Genomic DNA, 18796 nt, shown 5'->3' on the forward strand with positions numbered 1-18796 from the left:
ATTATTATTATTATTATTATTATTATTATTATTATTTTTTTTTTTTAATTGCATTATTAATTTTTTTTTTTTTTTTTTTTTTTTTTTAACCTATGTGTATCAGCTTGGTTTAAATAATTTATATTTGTCAATATTTAAAAAAATAAAATCCTGTTTTAATTTGTACTTGTATATCTCAATGATGGCAGCCATGTTAAAGCAGAACTAAAGTCTCAATACATACCTGTCCAAAGGTCCTGGGCTGGCATCTTCGAGTGCTGGTCTTCAGGCTGTCATTCTGGCACTCGGAGACCAGCCTGGCACTGTAAGATGAGCTGCGCATCTCTGTTTATATTGCCGTTGGAGATGGCAAGCAGGCAGGTATGGGCATTTTATCGCAGAAGAGGAAGTTACGTGTCTTTTCGACAATAAAAGCCTGCCTGCTCGCAGTTTTTGACAGTGCTTCCGCTTTAACTTATTGGATATATAAGCCAGCCTTAAGCCCCGTACACACGATCCGAAAATTGTACGAAAAATGGCGCATTCGAATCGATCGTACGATAATCGGATCGTTAGTACAGAGCTTTCACAAGCCAATCAGGACAGTTCATCTGATATTATTCTATAGGACATGCACGGAAATTTTTTTCGTACGATGCCAGATCGTACGATTTTCAGTAATCAGTACAGCTATCGTTCAAAAATGCAATACAAATGCATTACAACACATGACATCACTTCTGAATTTTTATTCTGTCGTACAGGAATTTTCATGACTTTAGTAAACTCATCAGATTCAACATGAGATTAGCATGCAAAAAAAAAAAAAACGGACGATCATTCGTCCGATAATCTCATCGTGCGTACCGGGCATTAGATGGATCGAAATTTAGCTGGTTCAGCAGGAACCAGCTGAATTTCCATCTGTCTATGGGCAGGCTCATTGTACTGAAGTTGATCTATCAATTGATTTCAGTACAACCAACCTGTCGGGGTTTTTTTTTTTTTTTGCCTTATCACTGCCAGTGGCTATAGCCACCCTTGGTGGAACGAAAAGAAAATTGCATAATCTATGGCCTGCCTTAAACTTTGCTTCCAGATTTTGTGCTTTTCTGATTCTGACACAATGCAAGTCAGTGGGTTGGGGGGACTCATTGAATACAGCACATTCCCTATGTTGCTGATATCTTACCCTATCAGTTATTACAAAGTTGGCTGATCTCGTGCTGCATCTGGACACAGCAGCACTCTCACTATGGCCACATAGAAACTGGATGATTAGCTGTGACCAGTTTGTATGCAGCAGCAAACTCTGTCCCTGGATGCAATCTGTCTGTCCAAGGAGAACAGTAATAAATATCAATTGTGTTATATGCACTTGGTGTTTTTTCTATGAGCTACTGCACCACCTACAGCGAGTCCCTTTTACAGTACTGGAGTATAACTTCCTCTAGTAAAAAGGAAGAGTATGAGGGAAGATAGTGTTGAATCACATTGTGATGTAAGTATGTGTGCAAGACTCAATGTTGTGTCAGTCGCAAAAGATGCGGGACTTAGTCTGGGGTCAGCTCCATTTTCTGCTACAGGCCCCGTGTTATGGAACTTTTTTTTTTTTTGCCACGTATGAGTAATTTACCTTGGTAAATAGGCTTAAACTTTGTGTGTTTCTTACCCAATGTTGTTTCAGACCACAAAATGACATGACCTAATGAACATATCTCTACGTCTGATAGACAATTAAGCCCTGTACACACGATCAGAATATCATAAAAAAAATAGTTTTCTAAGCGATCATACGATAATCTGATCGTTAGTACATAGCTGTCATCTGAAATTTTCCAAAGTGACAAACGCGAAAAAATTTTCTCGAACGATACCAGATCGGATGATTTTTGTTTTAGTCAGTGCAATTTTTTTTTTTTTTTTTTTGTCCAAAAATACAATACAAATGCATTACTCTACTTCCAAATTTTATTCTGTCCTACAAGAATGTTTGTACTTTAGTATCCTATTTGTTCTCGATATGAGACTAGCATTGGGAAAAAAAACAGACCTTCACTCTGTTCTAACACTTGCTCTGTAGAGGTACACTATGTATTCATGGCCCATTCCTTGGGCTAGGGTTGTTGGTTTTTTGTCATTATCAGCACTACTTCTCTTTCCACAAAGCAGGGCCAGATCAGGCCTGATCTGGGAGTGCAGTAAAAAAAAGTCAGGGGGACATAATGTCAACACGCTATTTTTTTTTTTTTTTTTTTCCCCCTCCTCTTCTAATTCCTTACATCTCTGTGGCTACTATGAAAAGCATATGCTTCTCAACCCTTTTTTTTTTTTTGTCATGGCTGACATTGGCCACTCCTTGGTGCCACATTTATATCAACATTCCACCCAGCACTTCAGAGTCTGACACCTTTACATCACAGTTCCCCCCATTACATCACCTTCTTCAAATCAGAATTGTCCCCTTTTTTTATTTGAGTTCCCCCATCATAACCGTATCCCCCATTTACAACCGAGTATCCCTCCATCACAACAGGTCCCACCCCCATTCCCCCATTACAACAGTAGCATGATGCCATGCATCCTGGTCCGCCCCTCTGCACCATGGAAACAAATGATGCATGTGGGGCATAGGGGCAGGGCACTGTTCAGCCATGCCTTCTTGGCATGGATGAAGCTGTCTGCTGCACCCCAGCCCCTCTACTTCCTGATACCAATGTCACTGGTCCTGGGAGGGCACCACTGAAATCTGGGGGGGGCAAAGCCCACCTCAGCACCCCCCCTAAATCCGGCCCTGCCACAAAGTCTTTGGAGATTTAAAACAGTTTGACGCAGGTCAACTGCACCTGTCATTGAGTTCTGAATGAGAACATCTACAAGAGAGCTTGTTCTTTTGAGAAACAGACTTACTGGCCAGATAATCAGATGAAAATCGGGAGCAAGTGCGCAGCACTGTCCCCATAGCAAGTGGCTTGCTATGGAGGCACTGGTCAAGGGGGAAAAACCAGGCATGCCAGCGGGGGGGCCCAAGAAAAAGAGCATTGGGGCAGCTCAGTGCAAAAGCACTGCACAGAGCAGGTATGACATGCCGAAACTTTAATACCACTTTAAACCTGGAATGAGCAAATAATGTCTAAGTACTGGAGACCTGTGTGTTCTATCTTGTACTTGATTCTTGGTGTGCTTTGTGTATTTTCTTTCAGATCTGTGAGGTAGGTAGGTGTAAAACTTTTGTGTCTGCGCAGGAGCTTTTTGTAATGAAGACCGGTCAGTGCTGTGCTCTCTCCTTGTGCAGGGGGACTGGTCTTGTCTTCACCCCCTCATGTAGTTTTGGGCAGGCAGCATGTATTGGGTGGTGTCTGCTGGGCCCCCGGGCAGCCTCACAGATGATCGGTGGGGACAGTTACAAGCGTCGATCTCCCTGTGTAGCTTTTTTGACAGCCGCCTCTCCTCCTCTCCCTCTCGAGGCTGTCAGGGAGATCGGTGCTTGTAACTGCGCCCCACCGTTCATCTCTGATTGCCCCCTTCTCCCCGAACTCCCCGGGTCCTACTCCGGTCCCCCCTCATCCTGGATCTGTCAGGATGGAGAGTGGAGGAAGGAGCCAGTAAATTTATCATTTACCGGCTCCTTCCTTTTCCGAATACTCAGTCAGTGATCGCTTACTGTGTCCATTCATAACTGAGCATCGTAACCTGTTTTTAGAATGCTTCAGCTTATGAAGGGACAGGAGCCTCTGTCTCCTGTCCATTCATCTTCAGTGCAGCTGAGACTGCTGAGAAAGGGACTGGGGGATTTGTGTCCTCAGTCCCTTTCCCTGTCTCAAATGGGAGATGTCCGGGGTCTGTAAAAAATAAAATAAACTACTGACAGTCCACGCCTCATTAGTGCCCATCAGTCCTGCAAATTAGTGCCGTTGTCACATGACATTAAAAGTATTGGTAATCGGTATCGACGAGTACTTGGGAAAACTATCGGTACTTGTACTCGGTCTTTAAAAAATGGTATCGGTGCATCCCTAGTAATATCTGAGTTTGTAAAGCAATTTGGTGCACAAAGTGGTTTTATATCCTTTGTGGCTTTTGAGAAAAATATTTAAATGAAATCATTTGTGTCCAGAGATCAACTTTAAAGGTCTGGATCTATAAGTCCAATCTGGTCATTGTCGAACCTTTTTTGTAATGTAGTGTTTTAGTGTTTCTTGTTTTCTAACAGACTTGTGGAGTTGCATCAGTACTGAACTTATCATCGGTCACATGAGAAGCATGTATCGGCACAGTTTAAAGATGTTAGAGGCTGCTGACTATTTGTCAGCTTGTGGCTAGAAATCGGAGATGTTTATAGATTTTATTTGCGTCATTGCATCCACTAAACTTTCTTCTGAGGAATGTATTTTGTAACTCGTGTGCCAAGGAACTTCCCATCCAGACTTCAAGTGCTGAAAAAAAGCTGTAAAAGCGAACAATGCCTCCTTTGCAGTATGTTGCATATTGCGCCAGCTTAATACAACAAAGTAGCTTGTTAGCTACATATCCAGATTTCCAATCTATTGCTTTTCATTTTTTCTGGCTTCAAGCAGAACTTACTTCCTTCTCCCTCTGCCTTTTCCCCCCCAGACCCGAGTCATGACTTTATATTTCACTGTCAAAATTAAATGTACTCTTGTGGCACTACTGTTCGGCTATATAGATACTTGGGTAGCTGCGGTGAACAATGTAGGTTTCGTTCACATTGGACGATCAGCCCCTGTGCACGTACCTCCCAACTTTTGAATTCAACAATGAGGGACACCCAAGGGAGGTAGTGACCTGTAGCGCCTCTGACGCCAGATGTGACAAAACACTTAGGATGGAGCCAAGTACACACGCCACCACACATGCGCAGCCGCACGTTGGTCATCTTTGTTGTTGAAAAACTCTGTGTGCTGGCGTTCGGCATGCTAGACTTATGATTTATGTTATCTGATGACATGTGAGTGCAATTTCATTGTTTGTTTATTAAAGTTACGTTAGTTTTCAGCAATATTACACTATTGGAGTGTTTTTACATTTGTATGTGGCTTGGTACCGCTCTGGAACGGGTGTAAATGCTTTATTGCCAGGGTGCTGGAGTTGTTTGGATCTCCACTCTGTAAGGGACCTCCTACCTGTGAGATGCTGGATTGGCTGTGTTAAAAAGAGCGCATGTTAACCACTCCGTGCATGTGAGTAAAGGGCGTCACCAGGCTTCCTTAGAGACTCTTGCTTCCATCACGGCGGTGGGATCACTAAAATCTTTGTTGGTTTTTCTAAACTTTACATCCTTCATGGCGGTTGGATCACTGAAATCTTTGTTGATTTTTATAGACTTTGCTTTGATCACTTATTTGCTTTTTTCACTTTATGGACTATTGATGTCTAATTGCATGTAATTTGTGAGTACTAGAGAGCTGCACTATTGTTTTATTATTTAATGTGCAATGTATGTTATTTGCTTAAAGAACGTTAATTGTTCTCAAACTGTTATGGGTAAAGTTCCGCTTTAACTGCCCATCATTTTTATTACAGTCAGAAGAAGGTCAAAAATAACCTTCTGCAGTCTTTTTTCTTTTATTAGACCTAAATGGAGTTTTTCCAAGTAGTTAATGTGCATCTGGGTTTTAGCTTGCCATTATTTATAGAAAAGCTCCAATTTATTTTTGTGTAGGGCATTAATGGTTTAAACTAAACAAAAGCTTTGTTTCCATAGAGACCTTTTTAGTAAGATGTAGGGAGAGGGCGTGAATTAAAGGACTGTAGATACAATTCTTCTGCTAAGATGAATGTTGTAGTATCTGGAACTAACTACCAGTGCTTTTCAGTCTGAGAGAACGAATGATCGATCTGTATTCTATTATAGTTGTTTGTTTTTTTTTGTTTTGTTTTTTTTTTTATTATTATTGAAAATCAACTTATTTGCCATTCAGGTGACTTCAAAGTAGAGTAGAATCCATTTAATATTAGAACATGTCTTTTTTTAGGAAGGATTACTACTGCACTAGTATAATAATCCAATTCCTTTTTGGACTAGAGGATAGATAAATTGTAAAAGGGCTGATTCCTGTAAGCATCAGGTTTTCATGTTATCACTTTCCTTAAAGCAGACCTTGAACTTCTGCGACTTTGCCAATTAGGTTGTACATTTGCATATTATTTACTTATTATTCAGAGGTAATAAAATGTATTATTGTTGTATTTAAATAAAAAAAAAATGACCGTTTTATTTATTCTTTGCATGTACAAACTGCATGCATCTTTTTGTGCAAATGAGGGCAACATTGAATGATAGGCTATTTTCTCTCTAGGGTGAATTTTGTTTTCATTCATACAGAATAAAGTAAAGCAGAAAAATATACTGCGTTATGGCCACTGAATGGAGCTGGCAAACCTAGTAAATGAATATGTATATCCTGTGATCGTTGGCCTCATCTAGTGGTCATAATGGTGTATTATCCTGTAGCATGTATGTAACATATATGCAGCAATATATGTCTATCAGACTGAGTACAAATATTAGTGGAACTGTGAGCACACTTGTAACTCAATAAATCAGTTACTTTAAAGAAGAAGTAAACTTACCTATTGGTGACTTTCACCAATAGGTAAGCCTATAATAAGGCTTACCTGTAGGTAGTATAAATATCTCCTAAAGGTGCACCATTTAGGAGATCTTTACATTACAAGCAGCCAGTGACATCACTGGCGCATGCACTCTGAAGGAACGGTCACCCGTGCCATTCCTTCAGATCCTTGTGCCATGAACGGGGGCTCCCACGCGCATGCGCAAGAGTGACGTCACCGCGGCTCTGGCCAATCAGAGCTGGAGCCCACAAACCCAGAAGCAAGACAGATGAAGATGGGAGCACCTGCAGTGCTGACATCGCGACGTTGGAACTGCTTCGTTTTAAGGTAAGTTTTGCATAATGTGCTAGTATGCGATTCATACTAGCACGTTATGACTTTACCTTGCAGGGGGGGACTTCCAGTGGTATACAACCGATTTTACATCTACTAAAGATGTCCTATTTTTAGTGTTCCAGTTTTCCAGTTTTGTTATGCATAGGGAAAGGTTGGAGAAATATAAATCCCAAAAAGATAAGGTAGAACTATAGGCATGACTTTTTCATTTTAAATGGCATAAGGGAGGGTTATATCCCTTGTCAGTTTTTTTTTTCTGTGTCCCATTGGTGAGATTTCTCTTCACTTCCTGTCCCATAACTAAAACAGGAAATAAGAGAAAATCCCTCCAATGTGACAGAATTCCTGATTGTCACCAGGACTAATGTCTCCATTGGAAGATTTCTCTTCTATTACTGTTCTGGTGACAATCCAAAGTTTGAGCTCTCAGTGATAACAGTAAACATGACAGAAAGAGAGATTGAATCTCCCTAACGGGGGTACAGACAGCAGAAATAACTGACAGGTGCTCTAATCCATCCCACTCTATCCAAACCTGAAAAGCCTTTTAAATATTTATAAGGCTGTGCCTAGAGGTGTTCCTACCTCTCTCCTCATATTTGGAGGATATGCAGTTCACATGAATGACTTGCACATTAAATATGCAGTCCAACCTGTTGAGTCGCTAGATATGTGTACTTTGGGTAAAGCCTTTAGGTTATTTAAACAATGCTGCTTGAATCTGATATACTTTTTTGATAGCTGACATTATTATTGGAAGTCAGAGTAATGGCCCATAAACCCTTTTTAGATTTTATCTAGGATTTGTCCTCACGCATTTTACTTTATGAAGGGCACAGAAACCATTTTTTAGTTTTCTATGGAAAATATAATCGCATAGTTTGAGCTTCTGGGCACTTTTAGTTTTGCCCTTATTTTTGTTTGGGCTTGTTGCTTTACTGGGCTTAATGTACGGGCTTGTTCATACATGTGGCTATTGTTGCTGCCCCTCTAAAAACTGGTCCACATTGCATCACTTTTCAAAGGGTGGTCGCAAAAGGCTTGTAGCGCCGCCCCAAGCTGGAGGCTTCAGGATCTCCCTGCCAGGCACCCGAATGCACCAATTCAGAAATGTGAGTGAACTGAGGAAAAGATGCTGCTCAAACTGACCCTTAGCTGGTGTTACTCCGGCCACACTACTAGTGTGTTTCGCCTCCCCCACCGGGGCTTGGGCACAGATGTGGGTGGGGCGAAACGCATTGGGTCGCGGCTGAGGCCATATACTGTGACTATAATGGGTGAGTTTGAGCGGCGTCTTTTTCTCGGTTCACCTACTCTTCACAGGGTATTTGACAAGCAGTGAGGAGACAATGTGTTCCCACCTCCAGTCTCAACCTTCAAAATGCTAAACTATTTGCGTAAACGCACACAATATTTATGGGATGCTGCACGCAACATCTGCGGCACCCAGGTCCGGAAACGAGCCTGAATTTTATGTTGTACAGCCCCCAGGCACATAAATGCCGATAAATGCATGGTACGAATTATACCATTTAAAAATAATTACATTTATAAATGTTCAATAAACACATGTATGCAATTTCCAGTGTGATTAAGGCTTCAGAGGTTGTATTAGTTTTTTTACTTTTTTGAGCATCCCCTTCTTCCCAAACAAGGCACTTTGGGTAATATGGATTTTAAAGTACAATGCTAAAAATTTTAACTAAAATAATAAAGCCATTTATTAACCTCCTATAATTAAGCTCTGGTGGGCGGAGCAAAATGCTGGGGCTTTCAAATGTACACATCCTTGCTAGGATTTGCTCAGGTGTGCAGTGTTCTTTTGCTTTGATAAAATAATAGGGATCCATAAAAACGTGTTGCTTGAGACGGGTCAGGATGGTTGAATAATGCTAAAGTGGACAATATAATGTAGAATCCCCATGTCTCCTAATGATGTGTAGGTACTAGAGGTGCACATTTTTTTTTTTTTTATTATTTTCAGAAACGCACCAAGCTAAATTTGCAGAAGCTTCCATTGCTTACTTGTTTTTGCAGGTGTAAGGTCCAAGACTGTGTGTGTTATTCGCTCACTACTTGGGGAGTCGCTGACCCAGAACAACAATTTGCCTAGTGAATGAAATGTTGCCTAATACTTAATATGCTTACTACAGGCTAGTGACGCAATAGGTAATGCAAGGTGGATAAAGAAGACCGTCCCGGCACTCAGTCCCCATTGTCTATGCCATTGAATTCATGTTTCCCTATTACTGGGTGGGATGAGTGCAGGCAGTTTGGTGCCCCCTGGTGTTCTTATAACTATATAGTTTTATCTCGGCCCTCTGTCTCTCCTGCGGTCATCAAATGACCACCCACTAGGCTACCACCTTTGGCACCTCATCATTTAATATACTTTGGGTTATTTTATGAAGTAATCGTTTACAACCACTTTCAGTTTAAAATAGAAATGAAAGACAAAACACATGTGCATAGATTTAAAAAAATTATAACCCCCCCCTTATTTCATAAGTGATCACCTCCACTCTTCCCTCTGTTCTCAGCTGCATAGGAGCTGGGGGGAGGAGAAGCAGCAGGGCACTGATCGTCCCAGTGAATGGCTGTGTAGGTGGTGTGTGTCAGGACAACCCTGATCATTGAAGAAGAGCAGGCCAAGTTACTAACACAGCTAGAGAACTGACCATGGTGTGTTTTCCTGCTTAGTGTAGTCAGTTTTTAATAGGAAAGCAGAAGGACTGACACCAGGGATTTCACACAAAGGAAGTAATACAAAGAGAACACAATACTTTTTTCATACAAGTACATGGTACAGCAGGCACATACCAGGAATATGAAATTCTGGGTTGACCTATTCTTTAAACCTTATTTTTCTTATTCCTTAACCTTATTGTAGCTAAATTAAAACAAAATCATTGCACGTCAGGAATATGAAAAGTTGGGGTAACAAACACTTTAAAGGGCATAATGGAAAGCAATACTGACTTCTTGTTTGTGAAAGTTAAGTCTTAAGTGAACAGCCTAAGCTTTTGCGTGGTATTTTCCTGAGGAAGCCAGGTACAGGCAAAACATGTTGGGAAATAACCTAATTGTTGCCGCTAAGAAATCATGACACAGACTGCTTGCTGTGAATATATACTTTTTAATTAGGTTTTTTTTTTAAAGTAAAATGAATAAAACTGTAATAACATTTTTATATAATTTTTTATTATTTTTGAGTTTTGTTTCTCGCCCCTACCTATTATAAGTTTCTGTTAAGTAGTTTAGCTCCTGAGATTTGTATTGGCTTAGAATGGGAACAGTTGACGATTTTTAGATTTTTCATTTTTAGATACATGTACTAGGGATCTGACAGATTGGTAAGTACCATAATTGAATGGTGTATGTAGTGCAAACAAATTTTAACAGATAATTCCTCATTGTTTTCCCATGTATACGCTCAGCAGCCTATGCAAGCCAGAGTGTCTACATTGAAAAGCACAGAAACGCATTATCTGTCATTTAGAAATGTTGGGAAACTAGATTTGTGAGCTCATTTTTTCTGATGATATATTCAGTACAGACTGCTACATTTTTCAAAAGTAAGTCAACAAGAGGAGCAGTTCTTTTAGTGAGAGGAATAAAAGAAAATGCATGGCAGTTGGTCTTAGTATTTATCATTAAAAACAAAGCTCAATCAGTGGCGGCCCATCCATATGGGGCTCGGGAGCAATGCCCCCCTAATCTACATGCAGGGCGCCGGACGCATGGATTTCAATGGGGTTGTTTTTTTTTTTTTTTTTTTTTTTTTTGGAAGTACATGATTAGTGCCTGAGGCTCTAATTGGCTTCCAAAAAGGGTGGGCTCGGGGCGCAGAGCACTTGGTTTGTTTTTTCCTAGTAGTACACAAAAGAAAGCACTCCAAACAGAATCGGGAAGCTCTCAGCAGAGCTGTTATCCCTGGTAAAAGCTTTTAGAGAAAACCCTAGAAAAAAAAGTTTTGCGTGAACATCTGCTTTAATTAACCAAATTTTTCTTTCTTTGGAACATCATTACGCATCCAGCAAGCTGTATGTTCTCTTTAGCTTCCTTATTTATTAATGATGCAATTTAGTAACCTACTTTTTACATTTTACAGGCGAAATTGATGAACTACATCAGCAAACAGCTTCAGTGCAAACTTAATGTGCCTAAGACTGAAAGAACAGCGATGCTGAATGGCTATCCTAGAGTCAGTGATTGGCTGCACACAGTTGGAGTAAGAAGCGACATTGTGCAGGTAAGTTACCGTTTTCTCTGTTACTGGTTTAGAATTTGGAGCGTTGACAGAAAAGGTTGACTATTTAGATGAAGAATTAGTGCACTGAGGCAAATTCTCCGTACACACACATGCTCGAGTAGATGTTTGCTTTGCACTGTGTTGAATTAAAGCATATGTAAACCTTATGAACTTCTTTTATTTGTTGCCCTTTGGTCTTCTTAATATACAGTGGGGCAAAAAAGTATTTAGTCAGCCACCAATTGTGAAAGTTCTCCCACTTAAAAAGATGAGAGAAGCCTGTAATTGTCATCATAGGTATACCTCAACTATGAGAGACAAAATGTGGAAACAAATCCAGACAATCACATTGTCTGATTTTTGAAAGAATTTATTTGCAAATTATGGTGGAAAATAAGTATTTTGTCAATATCAAAAGTTCATCTCAGTATATTGTTATATATCCTTTGTTGGCAATGACAGAGGTCAAATGTTTTCTGTAAGTCTTCACAAGGTTGTCACACACTGTTGCTGGTATGTTGTTATTATTCTTATTATTATACAGTATTTATATAGCAGTTTACGTAGCGCTTTACAACTTGAGGGTAGACAGTACAAATACAATACAATTTGATACAGTAGGAATCAGAGGGCCCTGCTCCTTAGAGCTTACAAATGTTGGCCCATTCCTCCATGCAGATCTCCTCTAGAGCAGTGATGTTTTGGGGCTGTCTCTGGGCAACACGGACTTTCAACTCCCTCCAAAGGTTTTCTATGGGGTTGAGATCTGGACACTGGCTAGGCCACTCCAGGACCTTGAAATGCTTCTTATGAAGCCACTCCTTCGTTGCCCGGGCGGTGTGTTTGGGATCATTGTCATGCTGAAAGACCCAACCACGTTTCATCTTCAATGCCCTTGCTGATGGGAGGAGGTTTGCACTCAAAATCTCACGATACAATGCCCCATTCATTCTTTCATGTACACGGATCAGTCGTCCTGTTCCCTTTACAGAGAAACAGCCCCAAAGCATGATGTTGCCACCCTCATGCTTCACAGTAGGTATGGTGTTCTTTGGTTGCAACGCAGCATTCTCTCTCCTCCAAACACAATGAGTTGTGTTTCTACCAAACAGTTCTACTTTGGTTTCATCTGACCATATGACATTCTCCCAATCCTCTTCTGGATCATCCAAATGCTCTCTAGCAAACCTCAGACGGGCCCGGACATATACTGGCTTTAGCAGGGAGACACGTCTGGCACTGCAGGATCTGAGTCCCTTGCGGTGTAGTGTGTTACTGATGGTAGCCTTTGTTATGTTGATCCCTGCTCTCTGCAGGTCATTCACTAGGTCCCCCCCGTGTGGTTCTGGGATATTTGCTCACCGTTCTTGTGATCATTTTGACCCCACGGGGTGAGATCTTGCGTGGAGCCCCAGATCGAGGGAGATTATCAGTATGTCTTCCATTTTCTAATTATTGCTCCCACAGTTGATTTCTTCACACCAAGCTGCTTGCCTATTGCAGATTCAGTCTTCCCAGCCTGGTGCAGGTCTACAATTTTGTTTCTGGTGTCCTTCAACAGCTCTTTGGTCTTCACCATAGTGGAGTTTGTAGTGTGACTGTTTGAGGTTGTGGACAGGTGTCTTTTATATTGATAACAAGTTCAAATAGGTGCCATAAATATAGGTAATGAGTGGAGGACAGAGGATCCTCCTAAAGAAGAAGATACAGGTCTATGAGAGTCAGAAATCTTGCTTGTTTTTAGGTGACCGAATACTTATTTTCCACCATAATTTGCAAATAAATTCTTTCAAAAATCAGACAATGTGATTGTCTGGATTTGTTTCACATTTTGTCTCTCATAGTTGAGGTAAACCTATGATGACAATTACAGGCCTCTCTCATCTTTTTAAGTGGGAGAACTTGCACAATTGGTAGCTGACTAAATACTTTTTTGCCCCACTGTACCATTTGAAAGCTTTTTTGTGATTTCTGTTTCGAAATTCCGTTTTTGTTATTGATTTTTTCCAAAGTAGTAGGAATACAACATCAATGCATCATGGTACGTTGGCACAAAAGAGAAACAAGGAAATATTAAAAAAAGGGGTAGGTACAAGTCACCCCAGAATTTGTTTAATGATCTAATGACTTTTTTTTTTATTTTGTAAAACACAGATCTATGGTACAATCCCCAGGTGTGAAATAACCAAAACTCCCCAATAAGTCCATATATTATAAAGGCTTAATCAGTCCATAATTGTAAACAGAATCCATAATAAAAAAACTAATTGCATCACAAGGATAGGCAGCTCCCCCTAGAGACAGGAATCTATCTCTGGCATACAGTAGAAAACCACAAGGGGTGCCACTAAGTGCAGTATTAAAACAACTTTACTATGGCAGCCAAATTTACTCACATGATTCCACGTTTAGAGCGCTTGTCAGTATTGTTGTATCTATAGGAGGGATTGTCCACCCACAAGGGCTCTGTTGTTGCTGCAAATATGGAAGAGCTAGAGAGGCACACGTCACATCCGGTTCCGGCGACTTCCTTCACCAGACTTCCTTCACCAGACTTCCTTCACCAGACTTCCTTAATAACAAACCTGTTATACATGCCTGCTCTGTGCAAAGGTTTTGCACAGAGTAGCCCCGATCCTCTTCTCCTTTTCTTGGGTCCCCCGCTTGCTATAGGGGCACCTGAGCAGGCTCGCTCCCAAGCTGCTGCTCTTTGTCCATTCACACAGGAAGCGTAGCTCAGCCCTGCCCCTGCTCTCTCCTCATTGGCTTATTGGCTGTGATTAAAAGTAGTGGGAGTCAATGGCCGCACTGGTGGGCACTATTGGCAGCACTGATTGGCAGCACTGTTGGGACTGCAGTGCCCTGCTTATCAGTGTACATATCCCTTTTACACAAGCCAGTTTTTGGCTTTCTCCTCTCCTCATGCTGTCAGCATGGAGAAAGGAGTGCCGCTAACCGGTTTCCGTTTACATCCATGATCAGCTTTGATTGGACACAGCTAATCACGTGGTAAAGAGCCGCTAATTGGCTCTTTACCCTTAAGGCCCGTACACCCGATACGAAAATCGGAAGTAAAATTTTGTCCGAACGATCTGCCAATTTTCAGATCGTTTGTTAGTGCTTTTGACAGCTGATTCCGATTTTTCTTCCGACAAAAGCTGAATGTGCAGACTATAAAATGTTTGTCATACGTGAACTCAGTGTCCAATTTTCGTTTAATTAGTACGGTTTTTGTCCAAAAAAAAATCAGAAGAGCAAGACTACACATGCTCAGAAATGAAAGAATACATCTAAAACTATTCAACACATTACGTCACTCCTGAAGTTGTATTCTGTCATACGGAAATTTTCGTATGGTGAGTAACCTCTTCACTTTCAACATGAGACTAGCATGCAACAAAAAATGGATGAACGGTTGCCTTAAAATTTGATCGTGTGTACGCAGCTTAAATCTGTGATCAGCAGTGTCCTGAGGACACTGTGATCAGAGTGCGCTGCCCATGCCTCGCAGTGGGCGCGATCACTGGAGGCCATTATATGACTGCCTCTTATGCCGCGTACACACGCCCGGTTTTGCCATCAGAAAAAAACTCCGAAGGTTTCTCTGACGGAACTCCGACGGAATTCCGCTCAAGCGCTCTTGCATACACACGGTCACACCAAAGTCCGAACGTCCAGAACGCGGTGACGTACAACACGTACGATGGGACTAGAAAAAGGAATTTCAATAGCCAGTAGCCAATAGCTTCTGTCTCGTACTTGCTTCAGAGCATGCGTAGTTTTTGGTCTGGCGGAACAGCATACAGATGAGCGGTTTTCCCGATAGGAATTGGTTCCGTCGGAAATATTTAGAACATGTTCCATTTCTAGGTCCGTCAGATCTTTAAAAAAAAAAAAAGTCAGATGAGGCCTACACACGATCGGAATAGACGATGAAAAGCTTCCGTTGGACATTCTGCTTGTGTGCACACGGCTTTAGAACTAGCTGGCAGGTGCTTAAGGTAAAAAACCAGCAAGTGGTTAAGGTAAAAAAAAAAATACTGAAAAAACCCTGTTTTGTGTGTCTTTTTGCTAATATCACTGACCTTTATGGAAGCATCAATGGAAGCTGTAGTATTTAGGGGCTATTTAATTCATGGCAAAAGATCAAAGAATAATTTACATTAAATGAATAAAATTAGATGTCTCTGGGTTTTAACACATACATCATTTGTTACCGGTTTAATGTGGGTTTGTGAACCTTGTGCTATTGTAACTGCACTTTTACTGATGCATGTATGGTAAAGTTAATGATGGGCAGGTTGGTAACAAGACAAGTAACATTTTAAGTATATAACTTCAGTTAGAGTAGATATTTTTGGTCTAGTTTAGAATTTATACATGTACTTTGGCTGTAAGACTATAAAAGCATAGATTCGGTCCTTCCCTCTGCAGATTGTGGGAATTAATTATCACTTTGGTGCTGCTTAACACTCTCCTCCCCCCATGCATGCCTTGCCCGCTGATGTTGCTGTATGTTCTGCACTGGATACTACATGTTCTGTGCAATCTGTTCTCTAGCAGAAATAAAATTAGATTTTCTGTCTTACAGCATTCTTTGCTTGGTTTTTATACATTCTGATTGCATTCACATATTGGGGAAGATTTACTAAAACTGGTGCACACAGAATCTGGTGCAGCTATGCATAGTAACCAATCTGCTTCCGGCTTTATTATCAAAGTTTAATTGAGCAAGCTGAAGTTAGAAGCTAATGGTTACTATGCACAGCTGCTCCAGATTCTGTGTGCACCAGTCTTAGTAAATCTCCCCCCACTGTGTCTTTTTTTAATTAAAACCTGGAAAAGATGCTATAACACAAGCAATCCAATACAAAAGGTAAACAAACAAAAAATGTAATGTTGCACTAAAAAGCCCATATCAGATGGGCTCCTCTCTAGTAAGTCCAAAAGTCACTGTAGTAGTGACTAGGTAGTTGGGCAACTTGCAGCTCCCAATGATTCATGAGCGGTGGACAAACTGAAAAGATGAGAGAAGAAAAAGGGAAGTGCAACTCTAGTGCAATTAAACTTTTTATATTGTATTCTATGTATTATATTGCTTTTCACTTTTGGAGGAAAGCGCACGGCACATCAATAATGTGTGTAGTCCAATGAAGAGAGCTGTTTTCTGTATTCTGATTGACGTGGTTGCCATGACAACAAGTTTCAGGGCATGTCCCCCTTTTTCAAGTCAGACTTGTAAAAAAGAGTAAAAGACCCTGAAACGCATTGTCATGGCAACCTAGTGACACCAGACATACTCCACAGTGGCCGGTGGTTCTTCGTTTCAACGGAAGCCTTCTGAAGTTCTTCACAATCACAAGTGCAGCCAGCCTCGTCCACTCTCCTTAGGTCTGTACATGTTTACATCTTCCAGTGTCTCTTGGGCTGATCCAGCACACTCTCTGGTTTGCTGGCTGTGCAGCAGGTTTTACAGGGACTGGATCTTTTGCTCCATTGCATCTGTCAGCTGCATAATAGGCTTGCAAACGTGCAGCGCCAAACAGGATACAGAGAATTTATCTGTTCATTGGACTACACACTTCATTGATGTGCCTGTACACTTTCTTCCATTTTAGAGTGCAATGATTTTATTTTAGTTACAATAAAAGGTTTAAATAATATATCAAACCAGAATTTCATATTCTGATATGGTGCCTGCTGTATCATGTACTTGTATGAAAAAGTATCCTGTTCTCTTTGTATTGTTTCCTTTTTTGTGAACTATGTGGTGTTTCTGCCAGTCCCTCTGCTTTCCTAATAAAAACCCGACCACACTAGGCATGAGAGCACAGCAATGTCAGTTTTCTAGCTGTGCTGAGACTCTGCCTGCTCTCCTTCACTGATTATACTTCTGCTGAACTGCCCCCACCCTGCACAACAATTCATTGGGAAGACCAGTATCTGCTGTTTTCCCTCCCCCAGCTCTCTGAGCTCCTTATGCAGCTGAGAACAGAGGGTGTGAACACACCAAAAAAAAAAAAAAGGGGGGGGGGGGAGGTATTATAATGTTGGGTTTTTTTGGGTATTTTTTTTATATATACATACATGTTTTGCCTTTCATTTCATTGACAAGGCCATTTTTTGCGATATGGCACTGCCTCGCTTTAACTGACAATTGCTTGGTCGTGCAACGCTGTACCCAAACAAAATTTATGCCCTTTTTTCCCCACAAATAGAGCTTTCTTTTGGTGGTTTTGATCACCTCTACAGTTTTTATTTTTTGCGCTATAAAAAATTTACTTTTTGCTATAATAAATACCAGAAAAAATATAAACAAACGTCTTCCTCAGTTTAGGCCGACATGTATTCTTCTACATATTTTTGGTTAAAAAAAATCGCAATAAGCATATATTGATTGGTTTGCACAAAAGTTATAGTGTCTACAAAATAGGGCATAGACTTTTTTTTTTTTTTATTATGTTTTTTTTTTTTTTTACCAGTACAGTGGTACCTTGGATTACGAGCATAATTCGTTCCAGAAGAATGCTTGTAATCCAAAGCACTCGTATATCAAAGCAAGTTTCCCCATAGAAGTCAATGAAAACTCAGATAATTCATTCCACAGTGACTTCTATTGTATGTGGCCAGAGGTGGGGGGCGCTGGAGACCCTCGGAAACCGCTTAGATGCACTCTGAGAGGCTCGGGAACGGAGTGTTTCCGAGTGCACCCGAGCGGCTCCGAGTGTCCCCGGCGCCCCTGCACCTCTGGCCAAATGCAGTAGGAAGAGGTTAACACTAGGGGTTGATCAAGGGGTTAAATGTGTGTCCTAGGGAGTGTTTCTTACTGTCGAGAGATGGGACTGCCTGGAGGATGAGACCGATCGCTGTTTTTATAATCAGTATGGCCAGCACCTGACAGAATGGAGATCTGTCTGTTTACATTGACAGATCTCTGTTCTGTCTCTCACAGGAGCTTTTGCGGGTGCCCCGGCGGCCGGCCGGGCACGCGCAACGGCTCCATCGTCGTGCTGCGGGCGTGCACACCCTAGAGCTCTGAAAGCAGCCAACGTACAGCTACGGCGATTCACCGATGGGAGCCAACCTGCCGCAGTACAACTGTGGAGGCTGGTTCTTAACTGATTGGGTTGTTTCACAAGGTGATGGTTTACATATGCGTTAGGGTTGCGCTTCCCATTTTCTTCTCTCTTTTAACACAAGCAAGCATTTGACTAAAGTTGGTTCAAATGAATCACTTTATTCTATTAGATGCTTGTGTAATTGGATGGGGGGAATTTTTTGGTTGGATTGGTGAACACTACGGCTTTGTGGTTCTATTTGGTCACTTTCATCACTTTCACTAGCAGTGGCTATGTACAGTTTACAATAGTAGATCTACAAAGAAGCTTCGTATAAATATTCATAGGAAAATTTTCAGTACATTCAATGACTTGAATAATGTCGTTGCAAAATGCTTCAAAGTTGCGTTTGAACTGGGAGTGTACATGTATTGTTTTTCTGTTTTTTATTTCAACGTGTGTGTTTTTTTTTTTTTTTTTGCATTGAAGTGCAAGGTCTGCTTTTAGTAGTGAAGCAAGGATAACATAAGATGGTTCTAGACCTTATAAAGTCAGCAAAGCAAAGGTAGCTCTC

General features: G+C 41.0%; 1 protein-coding gene across 1 annotated transcript in view; it reads left to right on the top strand.

Annotated features, from left to right (window-relative positions):
• The window catches only part of KSR1 (kinase suppressor of ras 1), a 248440-nt gene that overhangs the window by 85749 nt on the left and 143895 nt on the right, over positions 1 to 18796 (top strand). Inside the window, exon 2 of the mRNA XM_073615008.1 lies at positions 11024 to 11164. Within this exon, the coding sequence (XP_073471109.1) occupies positions 11024 to 11164 (141 nt within the window). The remainder of the gene's footprint in view (positions 1 to 11023; positions 11165 to 18796) is intronic.

This window comes from Aquarana catesbeiana, linkage group LG02 (genome assembly GCF_042186555.1).
Source record: "Aquarana catesbeiana isolate 2022-GZ linkage group LG02, ASM4218655v1, whole genome shotgun sequence".
Taxonomy (NCBI): Eukaryota; Metazoa; Chordata; class Amphibia; order Anura; family Ranidae; genus Aquarana; species Aquarana catesbeiana.